This window comes from Talpa europaea, assembly GCF_964194135.1.
Source record: "Talpa europaea genome assembly, chromosome: 3".
In the NCBI taxonomy this organism is placed as follows: domain Eukaryota; kingdom Metazoa; phylum Chordata; class Mammalia; order Eulipotyphla; family Talpidae; genus Talpa; species Talpa europaea.
In genome coordinates this window covers 48,563,249-48,581,985 of record NC_140069.1, presented here as the reverse complement: position 1 = coordinate 48,581,985, position 18,737 = coordinate 48,563,249, and the positions used below count along the sequence as shown (strand labels likewise).

General features: G+C 37.9%; 1 protein-coding gene across 7 annotated transcripts in view; it reads right to left on the bottom strand.

Moving 5' to 3' along the window:
• The window catches only part of EYA1 (EYA transcriptional coactivator and phosphatase 1), a gene marked incomplete at both ends in the record, with an annotated part of 296,030 nt that overhangs the window by 7,016 nt on the left and 270,277 nt on the right, over positions 1-18,737 (bottom strand). For all 7 annotated transcript variants that reach the window (XM_084229160.1, XM_084229164.1, XM_084229165.1 and 4 more), the window contains 5 exons: positions 2,735-2,835; positions 8,224-8,345; positions 8,466-8,580; positions 9,535-9,695; positions 9,803-9,861. In XM_084229160.1, the coding sequence (XP_084085286.1) occupies positions 2,735-2,835; positions 8,224-8,345; positions 8,466-8,580; positions 9,535-9,695; positions 9,803-9,861 (558 nt within the window). The remainder of the gene's footprint in view (positions 1-2,734; positions 2,836-8,223; positions 8,346-8,465; positions 8,581-9,534; positions 9,696-9,802; positions 9,862-18,737) is intronic.

The window sequence follows — 18,737 nt, the reverse complement described above, 5'->3', positions numbered from 1 at the left end:
TCCTATCTCAGCTGTTGCTTTAATGTATTTCAATAAATCTGCCTTTTGTTTTTTTAAAAAAACTGCTGTCAGTGTGCAGAGCCAATTACTTACATTTTAATTTTTATCATACATAGACCTAGCCATTTTTTACAAGTTTGAATAAAATTAGGGCAACAGAATTATGGTGAAAAAAAGAAAACCTAGCAGATTTTGACAACAAAAGATATATATCAAAGCTATCAGTTGATAGATGGCTTATCTCAATTTCCTCGTCAGAGTCTTTCTAGGAACAAAGAGGTAATCACAGAACACTCTTGGAATAGATCTTTTTAGAATAATGTTCTTTTTAGAAAAAGAATTTATAACTTTTTTCTCTTTGAAGGGAATTTTTTTAATGATATAAATGATAGAATAGATAAATTTACTGATGAAAGCCTTGGGAGTACACTACAGAGAGAACAAAGGCAACTGGCAGAATACTTACTGGTTTTCATTTCTTGGCTTAAAAAAAGTAATTTTCTCTAGCAAGAGAACATTATTTAGGGAGATGAAAGACATTTTTACAGGGGATAGAAGAGAGTGTTATCCAAGATTTTTAAATGGACATAAGAAACAGATACAAACTAACACCTTAAAATTGATTTTGAAGGATGAAAATACTTCATTTTGCAAAATATTTCAGTGCTTAAACTTCTATAAATACACTGGTTCCATATCAATCATACTTAACCTAAAATGCTCATGAACTAAATATCAGAATGACTTTTTTTTTAATTTTAAGAGGATATTTATATTTACCTCCACCTACTAAGAGGGAACAAGCCAGTGAACACTTTAAAAAATTGGCATGAAAATTCCTTTTTGCAAAGCATATTTACGTAAGGCTTATAATTTGAAGGAACTTTGGGCTCAAACCCTAGTTTAGCAACTTTCTTATTCACCTCCCTACAAAATGAGTGTAAGGATTCTTATAGAATTCTTGGTACTCCTAATTAAGATTATTAATCAAAAATGACCATTTTAGCTCATATTTATATTTTTAGTTTTTAAAATGGGATACTGCTGAATAGTGTTTTCTCTCTAAGTTAAATAGTTATTTCTATGCAGAACTCCACTTTTATATTCATATCTACCATAAATATTAGATCCTTATCTCTTATGCACAGAGTACTGTTATTTAAATACTAGGTAATCCAAAAAGGCTAGACAGAATAGAAGAAAGGAATGGTCAAACAAAAGGCGCTGAATAGCCAGTCATCTTGAGAAAGAATAAAGCTGGAGTCAGCAGGTTTCCTGATTTCAAACTATAAAATCATAGTAATCAAAACAGTATGGTACTGGAATAAAAACAGTTACATAGATCAATAGAAAAGAATAAGAATAATTTACCAGACATGGATGGTAAATCAGTTCATGACAAAGGAGGCAAGAATATACACTGGGAAAAGGACAGTGTCTTCAATAAAGAGAAAACTAAAAAAGCTGAACAGTAGCAATGAGAAGAATGACCAGGACTGCTGTTTTACACCATATACAAAAAATGAGTTAAAGACTTGAACGTATAACCTGAAACACAGAACCTGTAAGCAGAAAGGCTAAAATTCAAACCCAGGTTGTCTGGCTCAAGAAGCTAAGCTTTTAACCATAAACGTTTCTCTATTTAAAGTGAGCACTACTGTAATTGCAGTACTAAAAACAGGAAATAGAGAAGGTGGCACATGAAGTGGTTGCCGAAAAATCATTTAAGACAGTGACAGTAGGGTGTTGGGGAGAGGACCATTGCAACAGCAGAGAGGAAGTGCTGTGCCCCACTGAAGGAAGGTAAGCAGAAGGATGTTACTGCAATGTAGAGGGCAGAAAGGAGAAAGGTTATTACCAGACTCTGAAAACCCTGAATGCCAGGCTAAGGAATGCTGTTTCCTCCTCCAATAAAATACATTATTGAAATTTCCCCGACTTCATTCTCTTACAGGCTGAGTTCTTTGTCCCTACTCTGTGCTCCTATTGTACCTGTTTATCTGTGTACTAGTATTCGTACTATGATGCCTCACAGACTTCCTGAAGAGCAGGGTTATCCACTGTTTTATATGCTCAGTATTCTAGTATTTAATAACTTAGTACTGCAAACAAATATGTTAGATATGTGTATGAGGATCATCACAAATAAATTTGGATTATAGAAAAAATAAGGGATGCAAAGGAATCAGAGTAGTGGGCAAATGGGGCATCAAAGCACCAATAGTTAAGTCTGCTCCTTTTCCCCTTTGCAAGTATCCCCAAGAGGGGAGGCATCCACCTCAGGATAAGGCATCTAATCTATGGCAGCAAATAGTTTTCATCTTGCAAGCTAGTTTTGACCAACTGGTAGAATTCTGAAATGTTTGCAAGGCTCTCAGGCTGCATCCAGGCTCAAATAAGGCAGTTACCTGGCGATGTCTGCCACGGGCATGGAAAAGGGCACCCTGACAAGAGCTTGGCATTGTGTTACCTCTGCCTACATCATGGCTGCAGCATCGAGCTGCCTTTTCTGCCCCCAAACATTATGGTATGAGGACCAGCTATCCTTGTGCCTTGAGTGTGCTACTCTTCAGAAATCATATTTAATTTTCTGTTCTGTTTCAATGATTATAATTCTGAACACATTCAGGATCTGTTTTAGAGAAATGTAACTTCTTTAAATGATGTAGTTATGCGAATTCTGAGAGCTATGGAAAATAAAATGTCACCAGGCACACCGTGGCGGGGAACTCACCTTTTTTGCACCTTGTTCTTCTTCAACACCATCTCCTATAACAACATATACCACTTTTCTTCCAAACCTTTGGATTATCCTTTCAAAACAGCTTTCCTTTCCTAATAAACAAAAATAAATTATAAAAAAATGTAATGTTTGGATAACTACTATGACACCTTAACTTTTTATATAAAACACTCCATGCTTCTGATTAAACTATCCTACATGAGCAAACTGGGAGAGTACTTTTACACAGGATATTTGGGCATCATGTGGAACAGCACAATAAACCAAAAATTGTAAATTAACCGTGTGGTGTTCTTTCCCTTGGGAAAGATGGATTTTAATGATCTTTTGCCAAGAACTCGTTTTAATAAAAGATTGAGTCACTAACAGTATAGCATGGGATTGGGGGGAGTATGGTATTGCAGTAGTACCTTATTTCCTATTACAAACTAAGATTAAACAAAGGTATGCAATTCTGGCAACATATTTTAACTTGATTTTTAAAATGTTCCTTCATATGTCCAACTCTGAAGATAATATCTAATCCAGAGGCTATTGAGAAAGTTGGAAAAAATGGATTGGCTTTGTTATAGCAAGAGAAATCAAAACACTGGAATTCGTTTATCCCTTCATTTTCAAGTTGAGATTATTTGCATTAAAGACTCCCCAGCCCCCACCCCAGGCCTAGTGCGTTTGCCTGAAATTATCTTGTAGAACTGTTTTGAAATAACTGTCTGGTAATCTGGGGGCACCACAGACAGGTCATGCCTGCCTTACCCAGGTAGCTAATGTTCAATAAAGCACTTTACTGGAGGAAAAAATGGGAGAAAGGTAACAGAATACCTTTATCTGTCTATTATCTTTCCCATGTCAAGACTTAGTTTGAGCTCCAGTGGCGGCTGGAGTACATCCCTGCAGTTAATGCAGCTATTGTTGCTTCCAAGTCCCACACTGCCAATAGGGTCATTTTAATGGACAATGGGAAAGTTTATAGTTTTCAAATGTGAATGACTGAGCAGAGCCTGCACCTCTTTCAAATAAGGATCAGATATACACACGAACAAATTGCTTGTTTGCTTAAACAAATGTCTCCTTTTTATTTGTATTTTGCACTGAAATCTCTAGTTTGCATTTGACAGAAGGAAATAGGGCCCGCCTTATTGAAAGGATGTAATTTCAATGCTGCTTTAGTTGCCCACTAAACTGTGAAATATTAAATCACTTTAAGAAACACATACTTACTGGTGTGAATGTGGTGTGGTAGCATACATCTGAAGAGGTGTGAACCAATATCCCCAAATCATACGTAGTAGTATAACCAACTTACCTCAGTAAAATAGTTTTTTTAAAAAAGTACAAAACAAAATATAGCTTTAACTACAAATAATAGCCAAAAACTGATGTCATAAAATTTTAATTTTTCCTCCTCAGAGGGAATTTTTTATGGGTTTTTGCAAAGTTTCCTTTTTGTGGGAAAGGGAAAATAAACTCAGTGTTATTTAAAGGTGAAGCTATGGTGGACCAAAACAATTATTGCTTATATACTATCTACTATAGGCTTCATTGTGATTTTTTTGGTCACCTAGACATTTTCCACCATAAAGATTGAGAATCAAAGCTGGCTTTTAAAAGTTGGTTTGAGGTCTTATGTAACTGTTCATTTTGATGAATCCATTTTGTCTGAAAAAACATCACAGCTCTGCTGAATGAGAGAGCAGTCATAATTTCCTGTAACTTTGCCATTTGCCTACAAGAAAAATTTCTGGGTTTTCTGCATTGATCCCCAAATTGCCTCTCATCTGATGGCAAAATTAGCAATAACTACAGGAGTTTTAATGTCCAATTATTAAAAGCTAGCATAGAAAAGTGATTCTATCACTGGTTTTGAGACAAGTTCTATCACCATAAATTTTCCTAGTCCTAATTCTCATTTTGTATTGTCAAAAATTCTATCATTACACATTTTTCATAATCCTAATTTATATTCTGTATTTAAAAAATTGAAGCTTAAATATCACAAGCGAAATACCCATAAAATACTTAATACTTGATGATGATTGTAATTTCCCATTATACTAATATTTGCAAATTATTTGGCATTAAATTTCAATGTGCATGACATTTAATACACTATTTGTTCTTTCCTTCAGGGAAGTTAAGTTCTCCCTACTGTTTATTATATTACTATACTTCTCTTTGGAAATTATTCTGAATTTTATGTGCTGATAAACTTTTATTGTTTACAAAACACAATTGATTCTACTTCATTGATATAGCTAGGATAAACACCTGGCAATGTAAATAGATAGCTATTTTTATGGAACATCAAACTACGAAGAATTCTGTTTGGTACATTCTAAGCAGTTTTCAACATTCTGTTACTGGCTCTTATGAGCTATCAGTCATCCTAAAAGTCTAGGTATTTCTAACTCAATATATCCCCTAAGCTCTTCAAATTCAACATTGTTAAGATCAAGCCCTTTTTTCCCCCATTAAACCTGATTTCTCATCAGTTAACAGTGTTACTATTGACCCAGTTGCCTAGAAGCAACCTGTTAGCATTCTTCAGAAAAAAAGTCATTTCATTCAACAAACATCTGTGCACTTTGCTATGTGTTGGCTACTTTAACCACAACACTGAGCAGTGCAGACTCAGCTATCAAGGTTATTACAATTTGGTAGGTAAGTGAGACTGTGAGCAATTATACAAGTTAAATTGTCTAGCAATAATTTAACAAGTGCGTTGAGGAAGAAGTATCATCGGATGAAGCACATCAGATGAAAAGTTAGCCCTATAGGTAGTCCATCCCTGCCCCTTTTCTTTACATGGAGATGAGTAGCCACATACAATCTTTCCACCAGGCAGTTTGCTCATCCTCCTTCCCCAGGACTCATTGATATGACATTCACCTCACCAGAATAATATAAAAGGCATTTATGATAAGGCCCAAGTCTGCCTTTCCAGCTTCAGCTGCACACTAGCCACCCAGTACCACTTAAAAATCCCACAGTAAGCAATGAATACATTTTAATTTCTCTGTCTCTTCTCTCATTAGCCCACCTGCCTAGGAAAATCTTATTTACCCTACTACACCCAGCTCAAATGTAGTTTCTTCTCTTCAGTTTACATTGACACTTGCCCTCTGCCTCATCCTGGATGGGAGTAAATGTTACCCCCTTGAAGGGACTTAGCTGTGGACTCCCTAGGTTGCAAAGGCCATTGTAATCAAAGCTTCATTTGGCCCTTTTCTTCACTAGCTATTAACTTGCACAACTAAGTTCTCTAAGATTTAGTTTTCTTATTTACAAAATGGTTAAGTTGTAAAGGTTGACTAAAATGTGTAAAATACTTAGTATGGTTCAGAGAATGTAATAGATACTGAATGTAATAGATTCTTACTTACATATGACTTTTCATGTAAGCAATTTAGGCATCTACTTCCCTGTTGGACTGTAAATTGCCTAAGAACTGCCTCCCTACTTTTTTTTTTATAAAAAAGATTTATTTATTACCACTACCTCACACCATACACAAAAATCAACTCAAAATGGATTAAAGAACTAGACATAAGACCTGAAACCATAAAATACATAGAAGGAAATATAGGCGAAACACTACGGGATTTGTACATCAAAGACATCTTTACAGACACATCACCCAAAGCAGTGATAGTGAAGGCAAAGATAAACAGCTGGGACTACATCAAATTAAAGAGCTTCTGCACAGCAAAAGAGACAATAACAAAAACAAAGAGAAACCCCACCAACTGGGAGAACATTTTTGCACCCAACACTAATGATAAAGGACTGATCACAAAAATCTGCAAAGAGCTGATGAGACTCAGCAACAACAAAGAAAATAATCCAGTCAAAAAATGGGCAGAAGAGCTAAAAAGAAACTTCTTTGAAGAGGAAATGCAAATGGCCAACAGACATATGAAAAAATGTTCAACATCACTTGTAATAAGGGAAATGCAAATCAAAACTACCATGAGATACCATCTTACACCAGTGAGAATGGCACATATTAAAAAAACTAGCAACAACAAATGTTGGCAAGGGTGTGGAGAAAAAGGAACTCTTCTGCACTGTTGGTGGGAGTGCAGACTGGTCCAACCACTATGGAGAGCTGTGTGGAGATTTCTGGACCTACTAAACATAGAGCTTCCATATGATCCAGCAATTCCATTCCTAGGTATTTACCCAAAGGACACAGAAACATCAATTCCAAAGAACACCTGCACCCCAATGTTTATAGCAGCACTATTTACAATAGCTAAGCTTTGGAAACAGCCCAAATGCTCAAAAATAGATGACTGGATCAAGAAGATGTGGTACATATACACCATGGAATATTACTCAGCATTCAAAAAAGATAAACGCATGCAATTTGCAGCAACATGGATGGCGTTGGAAGGGATCATGCTCAGCGAAATAAGCCAAAAAGAAAAAGAAAAATACCGGATGGTCTCACTCATAGCAGGAATCTAGAAAACTTAAATAAGGGACCAGGAAAATGAATATAAGAAAGTGAAAATCAAAATCAACAAAAAACTATGAACCAGAGACACTTTTTGGGGGGTGGGGGGCGGGAGGGGAGAGATTGGGGTCAGAATGGGGCGTTTGCAATTGTATGGGGGAATATAAAAATAAAATTTATTATTTAAATTAAAAAAAAATATTTATTTATTTATGCACACAACAGCTGGGGTACAGGCCAGAGATGCAGGGGGTGAGAGGATTCACCAGAGAAAGAGTAGGGAACAGAAGAGGAAGACCAACTGAAATATACTGCTGAGGGGAGCAGCGGGCGAGATAGGAAAGGTCTACCTCGCCATGTGGGCTGCTCACTGGCCGGTTAGGAATCAAATTCGTGCTGCAGAAGCTGCGGATTACTTCATAGTGCTGTGCTCAACCCCTTGCACCACCAGTGAGGCCCATGCCTCCTTACTTTTATTCTGTCTTGTTTTGTAATCTGTGTAAATTGCACATGAAGTCAGCTTTCCCCAACTATCTTTCTTGCAAGAATTTGGTTTTTTTGTATCCCCAATAACAAATGGGATGCAATTATTTGTACATTCAGATTAAAATTAAGAGAAAAATACTTTTGGTAGTAGTAAGTTACTAGAATTGTTTCATGAATGCTGTTATTAGAATTATTTCATTTCTACTTTGTATAGTTCTACACTGCTGCTGCGCTTTAGTGTATAATATATTTTATTGATGTTGCCTAAAAGAATAAAATAATAATCCAGACTTCATATTAAATTGACTATGGCTAAAATGCATAGGACTATAGCCAATCAAGTAAAATTTCTTGTGTTCAGCTACATGAATTATGTTTTCTATTTCTCTTAATGTCTTTTGACAATAAATTGGTTAAATTTTTCTTCTGCTTTTTGGCACTTCGCATTCTGGAAAAAAAAATTCTTATTCTTTTCATTTTTTATGAACCTGGAGATAAAAATCTTATTTAAAAAATTAACATAAAAGCAGCTCACCTATTTTAGTTGCACTGTAAATATTTTCTATTGGAAATACAATTCCTAATCCATATAGCAGAACTTTCGCCAATGCTGGGATGAGCTGAGTAGTTGTCACTAAAATATTCACACAGTTTGTCCTATGAGAATAGAGGGGAAAAAAAGATACAGTTGAAAAAATAAATCTCCAAAATGAACAAACATAAGCAAAACTCATTTTCTAGCAAAGGCACCCCTGGAGTGACTGGGGGAGAGTGTACCTGGAGTGAATGAGCGTGAGTGCTTTCAGCGCCAGTGTCAACCAGGAGTCTGTCAGGGCTTCAATCTCAGCCCTCAATTGCAGCCAGGCTTCCCTCTTGGCTGGACCAAGCAGACCTGTGGATTATAATACACCATAGGCTACTTCCTTGCCAATGTGTCTTCTTGGCTTTATAAATAATAAACATTTAATGTTATTCCTTTTACCACCTCAAGCTTTATAGTACAGAAGTAAATTTTTATATATTAACATTTGATAAATATTTAATATTGTAGGGAGCATCTAGTGTTGCATACTTGGCATTCCTTCTGGTCACAGATGTCATCTTTTGTTGTTTTGATGAACCTACTTACCCCACTACTCTATTTGGGAAGGGCTGACATTACCCTCTGGCTCTCAGGGTAGGCAAGTGACCTTGGTTTGACCACTGAAAGTCAGTCTTGGAACTTTCACTGTCTGTCTCAGGAAAGAAATTTTCCACCCCATGGAGGTGCTAAACTGGTAGAATTATCAACCTGAATCCACTGGGTTGCCAGCTTTCGGGAGGGATGGATCTGGACCGACCCTTAGCCAAAGGAAAAGAAGAGATTCCTGATGGTATCATTTCAGCATCTGGATTTAACCATTTGCAAATCAACACTATCCCTAAACTTTTCGTTATTAAATCAACATATTCCCTTTTATGCTACAGCCATTTTAAGCCATGACCAAAAGATCCAAACTAATACAAGTCTCTACTGGGGAGAAACTAAAATCCATTTGAAGTCATTTGGGCAATGTTATTACTCCCGCTTCCTTGGAAGGACAACTGAATGTCAGAGATGTCAGGAAACTTACTCCAGCTCATACCACCACTGTTGAGTATAGAGCCAGAATGAGACTAGACTATCCAGGGCAGCTGACTCTAGTATTTCTGTCAGAAAATCAAAGCGGATTCAGCAGTGGGTAGAGGAAGCTGCTCTAAAACTATTATAGCCCAAAAAAGTGTGATACAAAAGGGTGTGGTACTTTGATAATTTTATTTAAACAGTCTTAACTAACTTGCTAAGATATTGGTGACAGTCACTTGCCTCCAACATTATTTTTGTAGGTATTGTAGATCTCTTTTACTCGTCTGTAGCGGAAGGCCAGCTTTCTCATCCAATCTACACCTCCCCGTACACCGGTTGCCAAACATAAATTAGCACTGGTTGCTGCAGCAGGAAAGCCATCTGTTCCAAAGTTATAGGTGCTATTTAGATGCAAGAAAAGTCCAAAGTTAACAGAAAAGTTCATCTCAATTATCTGAGCAATTAAACTATTAATGGTGACAATCACTTCACATTGCAATGTTCTCACCTTAGGTCTTGCCCATTATCATCTGAAGAGACATCATCTATATGAACTTGGTCACATTCCTGAAATGCAACAGAAATTATATATATTCATTTTCTAACAGCCTCTATATTAAAAGCATACAATTTTAATTGAAGTGCTTTTCAACTATGTCAATCAGTAGGTGGCAGTCTTGCTAAATTGACATTTTTACCTACTTCAGGTCTCTTAATGTAAGAACTGAGCAATGTCATTAACAACTACTGTTATTTGGCTTCAGAAAACACATTTTTGTGTTTAGAAAGGAAAGTGATTGAAAACAATTAGCATATGTGTTCCATAAACCTCAGGTACCTGAAGACATCATGCTGCTCGGAGCTGATTCGGTCAGTGCCTGAGCCTAACTGAAACCAGACATTTCGGTAAATGCAGCATGCTAGAAAAATTAAACCTGATGCTAACTGCCAATGAAATTATGACCTCTGATTGCTGTTGAGCCACACACCAACACAGCCCGAGGCCAGTGTGCTGAGGAGCCCAGACAAAAAATCTGTTACTGGTTTGCCATTGATTTCAGAGATGTGAGTTTTATATACTCACTCTGTGTCTCTCATGTCTCTTTCTCTCACTTTATAAGAGAAAGAAAACTTGGGAGACTTCAAAACCTAGATAAAAATAATCAAACCATGCAGTCTTTCTTTGTTCCTCTTTTTTTTTTACTGTTTCATTATTCTATGTATTCATTTTAAAGACTTGTTTATGAGATTATTATAGAATCATTTGTACAGATTTGATTTAAAAATCCCAAACCACGTGTAAAAATGTTTAGAGTGGGAGGCCCTAATTGAGCGCTAAAATGTACTGGAGCTTATGTTCATGCACCTGTTTGCATGAGCACCCCTACATCTTACCACATGGCCCCAGCCCTAGCAGGGTTGCAGGAGCGCAGGCACTTGATAAACCATTACTGAACGAATGAAGGCTACTCACTCAGACAGGGGATCTAGTCCAGAGACAAATGTCATATCCTTGCCATGCTTTTATATGCCAATTACAATGCTTTTCTTGTAGTCTAGCTCCACATATCCGGAGGCCTTTATTATAGATATATTCCATTAAAAGTTTTAGTTTAAAAAATATGGAAAGATGTTTCCAGGCATACATCATGTATCATAAAAGGTTCTTCTAAAGCTGTAGCCCTATTTGCTACATAGTTTTTATCAATTTGCCATATACATATGCAAGATGACATACGCAAAGCACCACAGTAATGGGAGGTGTATTTTTATGTTAGTGGTTCCTTTTCAGCAAATTCTTTTCTCTCCATGGATTTGTGAGGAAGGTAGGAGGAGATAGAAGCAGAAAGAAACTCAAACCAGCTGTTGCTTAACAGAATTAAAATCATGACCCCCAACCCCTTCTCTAAAGCATCTATTTTCCAGGCAACCCTCTCCCAGCAAGCAGCAAGTTCCAAGGAGGAAAAGACTTTGACCTTGTAACCCTCCCCTGCTCTCCTGAGGTCCATAACCTCAGATAAGAAAAAAGAAAAAGCAAGTCTAGGGGCCTCACAGGAGGACTGTGAATTTACCATTTGAAAAGCAGGTCATTCCTGGAAAACATAGTTGGGAATTTCTCAGACTTACTGTTTAATTGTATTTTGGAAGGTGGATAATAGTTGTAGGTTTTTGTTTTTGTTTTCCCAACAATATACTTATCCTGGGTTAAATTTAGAGTTACTAAACTTGTACTGGGTTAAATTTAGGGTCATTAAATCATGAGTAGAAATGTCTGCCATTTATCTGGTCAGAAATACAATGTGTATGTTGTTACTAAATGACTTCTTTTTAGGATGCGTGGTTAGTATACAAAACAAACCCACTCCCCAAATCACACCCCCCCCCAAAAAAAAACCAAAAACATAGCACCACAATTGAGGTTTTTTTTTTTTTTTTTTTTTTTTTTTCCCCCCTCTCTGGAGAAAGAAGAGAGAGGAAGAGGATGTTGAGAAAGTAGAAGAGGAAAAGACACTGTTAAAAAGATTTTAATTCAAGGTATCAAAATTGACCCAAAGTTACTTGACCTAATGTTAACTCTTAGGGTGGAAAGAATTCTTTGGAAAAGGAGTGTGTTAAAAGGCATTTCTTAAACTAACACTTCTGTAAATCTCCATTACTATCAGAGCAGAGCTTTATCTGCTAATGACTGTTAATGATCCATTGTCACCATTGTCCTTCCACATCCTGTATTTGTTTTCTCCTGCTAGCTTTATTAAAGACTTTTTGTTCCCAGGCAAAGGCCTTCATTTGAAGTATGGCTCAGTGTCTTGATTGACTCTAATTAAGTGTCAACAGCTTCAAGCTTTTACCTACAGATACCAAATTCACTTCACAGTGATTTGATTAAAGCAAAGTTTGGTGTGTTGGCAACAAAGAAGTCCTCATTTATCATGGGAGAATCTTTGTTGAATGATTTTCCTGAGAATGGATTAAAAAATCAAGAGCATTCTTTAGAGGGCTTAATTAGCACCTTCCAGGATTAAAAAAAAAAATCTTTAAAATGACTATGTAAAATGAGTTTTGGGAATCGTTGTACATTTAACTTAGTAACAGAAAAATACTATCTTGCACAAACTTGGAATATAGGATACCTACTGAGGACTCATTACGTATAAGTCCTTGAACAAGCTTACAAATAAAGGTGTTAATGTCTTGTGAAATAAGCCTTTATATAGTTTAATGAGAAACTAATTTTTAAGTTTTAATGAGACATGACAATATGACTACCTTAATGCTTACTTATCCAAAACCATAATTCCTCAAGGTATTATTTTTTAAAGATTTATTTATTCATGCATACAAGAACTGGGGTACAGGCCAGATGCAAGGGAGGGCATCAGACAGACTGGGGAACAGAACAGGCAGACTGACTGAAATACACTGCTGAGGGGAGCAGCGGGCACGACAGGAGAGGTCTGATGCGCCATGTGGGATTCTCCCCGGTCAGCCGGGATAGAACCGGCGCTGCAGGGGCTATGGACAGCTTCACAGCACAGCGCTCAACCACCTGCGCCACCAGGGGAGGCCCAGGTATGGAGAATACTAAAGTACTGAAATCTCTTTTCAAGGTAGACCTGTGTTGTTCTAAGCACATTCACTATCCATTTAGAAACTGCAGTTCCCTGTTACTCTGAGATCCTGCAATGCAGTTTCCTCTTTGGGAAGGAGACCTTTTTCTTCCACTCTTCAGAGCCACTTAGCTTTCTGTTTGCTTGTTTTCTTGAGAGCCTAATTTTAGGTCCCCATTTTTTACTGTCTGGTCTAGGTTGTTTTTAAGTTTCAAAATTTGTTTTTAAACCCAGAGAATTAGAAAATGAAGGAAGGGATCCAGATGGACTGAAGTAACAACAGCAGCAAAGTTTAAAACACTACTGGGAGAGTGTATAGACGCATAAGGTAGGGATGGAAATTCCTGTATTTTCCGGTGCCAAAATATTTTCCTAAAAACCCTAATTTGGTCCTAGGACACTGAATGTAGAACATATAGAATTCCATGGGAAAATACGTTTTTATTCCAAAAAGACTGTGCTAAAAATGTACTTTTGAAATAAAATTCCAAAAAGTATGTGATATGAGTTTTAAGGAGTTGAAATCATTTCTGAATCCAAGTTTTGGGATAGCATTCATATGTTTAGGGGCCGCTACTGCCAGTTCAGCATATTTTATGCATTACTCTGTCCTGGTTGAGGTTTGAGATGCCCAAGGAACCCCCACTGTGTTTGGTTGTCTGGCGTGGAGCCTAATGTGGGCAGAGGTAGAGAGTTCCACTACTCCTGGTAGATTCCATACTCAGCATTCAGTTAGCTGGATATTGGGTGCCTCGGCTTAGATAAGGGTCATTTATTCATTCACACATTCAATTATTTATTGAGGGGCTACTGTGTTCTAGATGCTAAAGACACAGCATTTAACAGACAAAAATTTTTACCATCTCAGAACTAATATTCTAGTCTGGGAGACACCCAAACAAGAAAAATTTAAAAATTCACAATATGCTAACAACTACTAAGGAGAAAAAAATGCAGGTCAGGGGAATATGCAATGTTGTTTGTCTGAGGAGACAGCCTTGTAGACTAAAGAAGAGACAAGTTCAAAGGCGCTGAAGCAGGAGGGGGAAAGTTAGATGGGCTAACAGGTAACAGCAAGGAATTAGCTTTGCCTTGGCAGTATCAGAATAACCTTCCTGGAAGCTAATTCTCCTGCTGAATGACTGAATTCAATTTTGTCCAAGAGCAGAGATCTGAAAAACTGAAATTATATATTGCTAGATCAGAGAGGGACAACACAGTCCCTGTTGCTTTTAAGGCAATCAGATAACTGTAGACTGTAAGGACTGTGCAGAATCCCTGAGCTGTGGTAACAAGGAAAACATAGCATTTTGATCACAGACTGTCAATTCTGGACCTTTCCTTTTGAATGACTGTGGGGCAGGAGTTGGGGAAAAGGTGCAGCTTACTAGGTAAACCATCATTTTCCTAGGAAATACATAAGATTTAACGACATTAAGAACTCTGTGGAGTCAGTGAACAGGACCCAAAATGGTGAAGAGAAGACTCTTTAAAGATTTATTTATGCATAGAACAACTGGGATGTAGGCCAGAGGTGCGGCGGGGTGAGAGCATTTAACAGAGTGGGGAGCAGAACAGTTAGATCTATTGAAATACACTGCTGAGGGGAGCAGCAGGTGAGACAGGAGAGGTCTGCTGTGCCCTGTTGGTTAAGTTCCCTGGCTGGGGATTGAACTCAGACCGCAGCAGTGATAGGGCTGAGACTTAACCCCTACACCCTCAGGGAGGCCCTAAAGTAATTTCTTTCTTCCCCCAAATTACTGATGCAAGAATTGGTATGGGAGTTGGAAAGGGATCAAAAGGTGGATAAATTGTACTTTTGTTAATGGTTTTCCAAAGGAATACTAAAATCAGCAACATTTTTGCGCAACGGCTCCGTATCACTAAATAGGAAAGGAAAATATAATTTACATTTTTATTTCACCATTTTTTTCATGTCCAAATAGCACAAACAGATTCTAAGGAAGAGTGGAAGCAGTACTAGGTAAAGTTGTGATGATCCTTCACTAGGAAAATTCCAAAATTAATTTCTTCACTAAAGCATTCAGCTCTTATATAGAGGAGGTCCCTACCTTTCCAGAAGTCCTAAAGCAGGGACATACCACCCCCTGGCGCTCTGATACCAAAGTGTCCTGTTTTGACACTTAGTGCCCTTGAAGAACAGATTTCCTCCTTCCCCCAAAGCTGTGGCAAAACTACTTCAGTATGAGTTCCTTCTTATACTTCTATGAAGTTCCCACAGGAACTGGACAAGGACTCTCACACTCACAGACCTGTATCTTACCAAATTAGTGTTACTAACTTGTAATGAAAACAACCATATTTAGTGTTATGGCTCATTTTACAGATATGAAAAATGAAGACTTAGTAAAGTTAAATAACTTCAAGTGCCGAGACACTATGTCTTTGACTCTACTGTTTCTTCTCAGATTCCCTGTGTCATTTGGTGTAGACAACTAACCACTCCACGTGTGGGGCATGACAGGTTCTTCATGGCTTCTGTTTTCAGCTTAGGGGATTCCAGCTTCAACACCTGTCCTCCTCCCTATGCCCCACACCTACCTGTGCTCAGCATTTGTGACCATAGCCCCTCTCCCAACCTGGAGCTGGGATGGGATTCCTCCATCCTCCAGAATAGGCCCTAACCCTTCATCTCATCCCCAGGCCTTTAAATGATTGACACTCCAGAGGGAAATCATCACAGACGGAGAGCCACTGTGCCAACTGGGCCTTTGCCCGGGTGGAGGAACAGAGTGCAACTGTACACGGTGAGAACGTAGGTGTCCCTGTGACTTTGACACATCACGTCCTAAGTGGGAGGTTTGAAACTTCGGTCAGCAGAGGGGCTGGATGAGAGCAGATGGTGCTGATCAGAGGTGCAGGGTCTAGCCCAAGTGCTAGCTGCAAACTTTGCGCTACATGACCTTTCAGGCTGCTCCCATCACCTTTCAGACAAACACCACCAATGACCAAAGTTTACCCCTGCCTGGCTTCACAGAGGAGTAAAATAAATAAAATTAGCAAGCTTCAGTTACAACTAGACCTCAACTCACAGACATCTGAGTACTCAAGGGACTGGATTATAAAATGCTCACATGGATGGCTGGGGGAAATTGCCAACATGAAGCAGCTGAACACCAGTTCTGGCATTGGGAATATTAAGCAAGCCATGCGGCAAAGGCACATTCACTTCAGAACCCTGGTTGCACTGTTATTCTGCCTTTTTGGTCCCTTCTGTCATTATTCTTGGCATTGCAACTTCAGCTGACCTTTTTCTGATCCATCATCATCTCTGGCCTTCCAGGGACGGGCCACAGACATGTTCTTTTGGACCAAACCCCAGGAATAACTCAGATTTTGTACAGGGGCTCATATGCAAAATATTAAGTTATGGCAGAAATGTTTCTGCAAATATTTATTCTGCTTTGATACCGTAGTGGTTGTACTTTCACCCCAAGCTTTTCATTTGTGCCATAATTATGTAAAAATATACCATACCATTCAAGTTAGTTTAGCAAATTAACAAAAAGAATTAAGACAGTTAGAATGGGTTGTCTTATCTGGGCCAAGTCCAGTGACGTACTAGCACACAGGGCACTGCACCTCTGAACACGACACTAGAAACACAAACTCTGAGTAAACCTGAAGTCTTCGAATAAACAGAAACTCTCGGAGGATTTTCAGGTGGTCAGCAGGTTAGGAAAGGGAACAATAGAAAAAGGTTACAAATGTGTCCTCAGAGAAGTTGAGCAACATAAGCCCCAGTGCTGCTGACTGAGGCTTTGTTTGCTCCATTTTCCAAATTTACCAGGAGACAACACCACACTGCCCATTAATTGCTTCAAAACCTCCTTCTACAAAGTAAAAATGGAGTAGAGAGTCGCCAGAGAAGGCTATTTTCACACATCTTTTCAGCAGTGTGCCTACTGAAAGCAGCTGGTGTTGGCCAGGCCTGAGGAAGTGATCCTCGGGGTCTCTGTCCCCTCCTGTCTGTCATTAGGCAGTTACAGCCACTGCTGTGACTTCCACTGAACAACACAGGAACTTGCTTGGTACCTTTGACACGCACGAGTTACTAGAAAGAAGTATTCCTTTATTTCTAAAGATGAAAATGTTTAATTATACAGAATATAGAAGTATTTCCAGAACTTCTGAAACAAATTCAAAAATTATCTGATAGCTTTATTTGGACAAGCGATCAGCAGGGCTTTTAAAAAAAAAAAAAAGCCATCCCCCTGTGGACATGCCCACATTCCCCTGTTTCTCAGAAAATCTAAAGAGTGCAGATGGAATTACATGGTGACTAGAATTTGAATGACATAGGTTTTAAGGGAGCGGTTTTCATAGTGGCTTTTGGAAATAACTTTCAACTCCTTAATGGAAAAAAAGGTGAAATGATTCATCCCTAGAGTTTCTCTATGACTCAGAAGTGCTATGTAGGGGGGAAGGGTAGTTACAGACAAGTTAATTGATGGGAAAGGTATAAAGAACCCTTCTAATTCTTTGACAATGGACTCATTACACCAAGTCCACACCCTGTGGTGAAGAAACCCTGTCTATGAGTTAGTAAATTTGCATCAGCTGGGTTTTTATTTGCTTATTTCTCTGGAAAAAAAAATGAGCCTACAGAGTCAACATACTGTATATTTATACTCACTGATGTGAAATAAGGTGATAATGTGTTTCCTAAATGTGTCAAAACCCTCACCACATTTTAAAATGGATGTAATAAAGAGCTTGTATGCTACAGGGCGCCCCCAGGCCCACTATCAGAGGTAGGCTGCAAGGTGGGGTTCTGGGTGACCTGAAACAGGAGAGCATGCACCCCCTTAACTCTGGCTCATCTGGCAGGACCTGCTGTGGGTGTCTGGTGACCTTCCCATTGCCCTGGCTTTCCTATTACCACACCTTCTGGCTGAAAAGAAGGGTATAGATCACTTGGCTAAGGCACAGGAGATGAAGGACAAAGGGACTTTTTGAAATTTGCCTCATTTTGTTTGACAATTTGAGGGAAATGCAAGTTAAGAAATGAAAACATACCTGGACAAATTTTACCTTTACATCCCCTCTACCTGCCCAATACAACAGCAGTGATGGCAGCATGTATTAAAGTCAATATTTAAATATCCCCATCTGGGTTGCTAAGAATAGGATGACCCAACTGTAGAAGCCAATGCGGAAAAAAAAAAAAAAAAAAAAAAAAACAATTCAAAATCTGAGAAACTGTTAAGAGGAATTTTAACACTGATTTTTGAGAATTAGTAATAAGATGCAATTTTTGGTGACAACACTGCCATTAATTATTATTTCTTACTTAAACTAACAGCATTTCAACATACTTAATGTTAAATATCTTGTAGGGAGTTACCTAAATGGCAGACATTTTACTGGAATTATGTTTCCATTCACAAGGAAACCTAGGTACTTCTATTTAAAACTCTAAGATTTTAATTAAAATAGTTTCAATAAAGGTAAGATACAGTGGTTTCAACTTGATTCTGTTTAGGTCAACATTCATACATTTAGAGAAAGCACCTAAAAATGGTATATTATAGCAAAAAGATAAATTGAAGTGCTTATGCTGTATACTGGTGCAGGTTTAAAGTTTGGTGAATATTTAAGGTAATTAAATACAATTTTCTAGGGCTCTCAATCTTAGTAGTTGTAATTAAAGATATGATAAAACATGTTTTTCAAAATTTTAGTATTTTCTCTTAATATTAATTTCAAAATTGTTAAAAATAAGATAGGGCATATTATAGCATATCATTCAAAGAATTCCCAAATAATAATAGGAATTTTTTTTTTAGGGTATAGTACTACTATGTTAATATA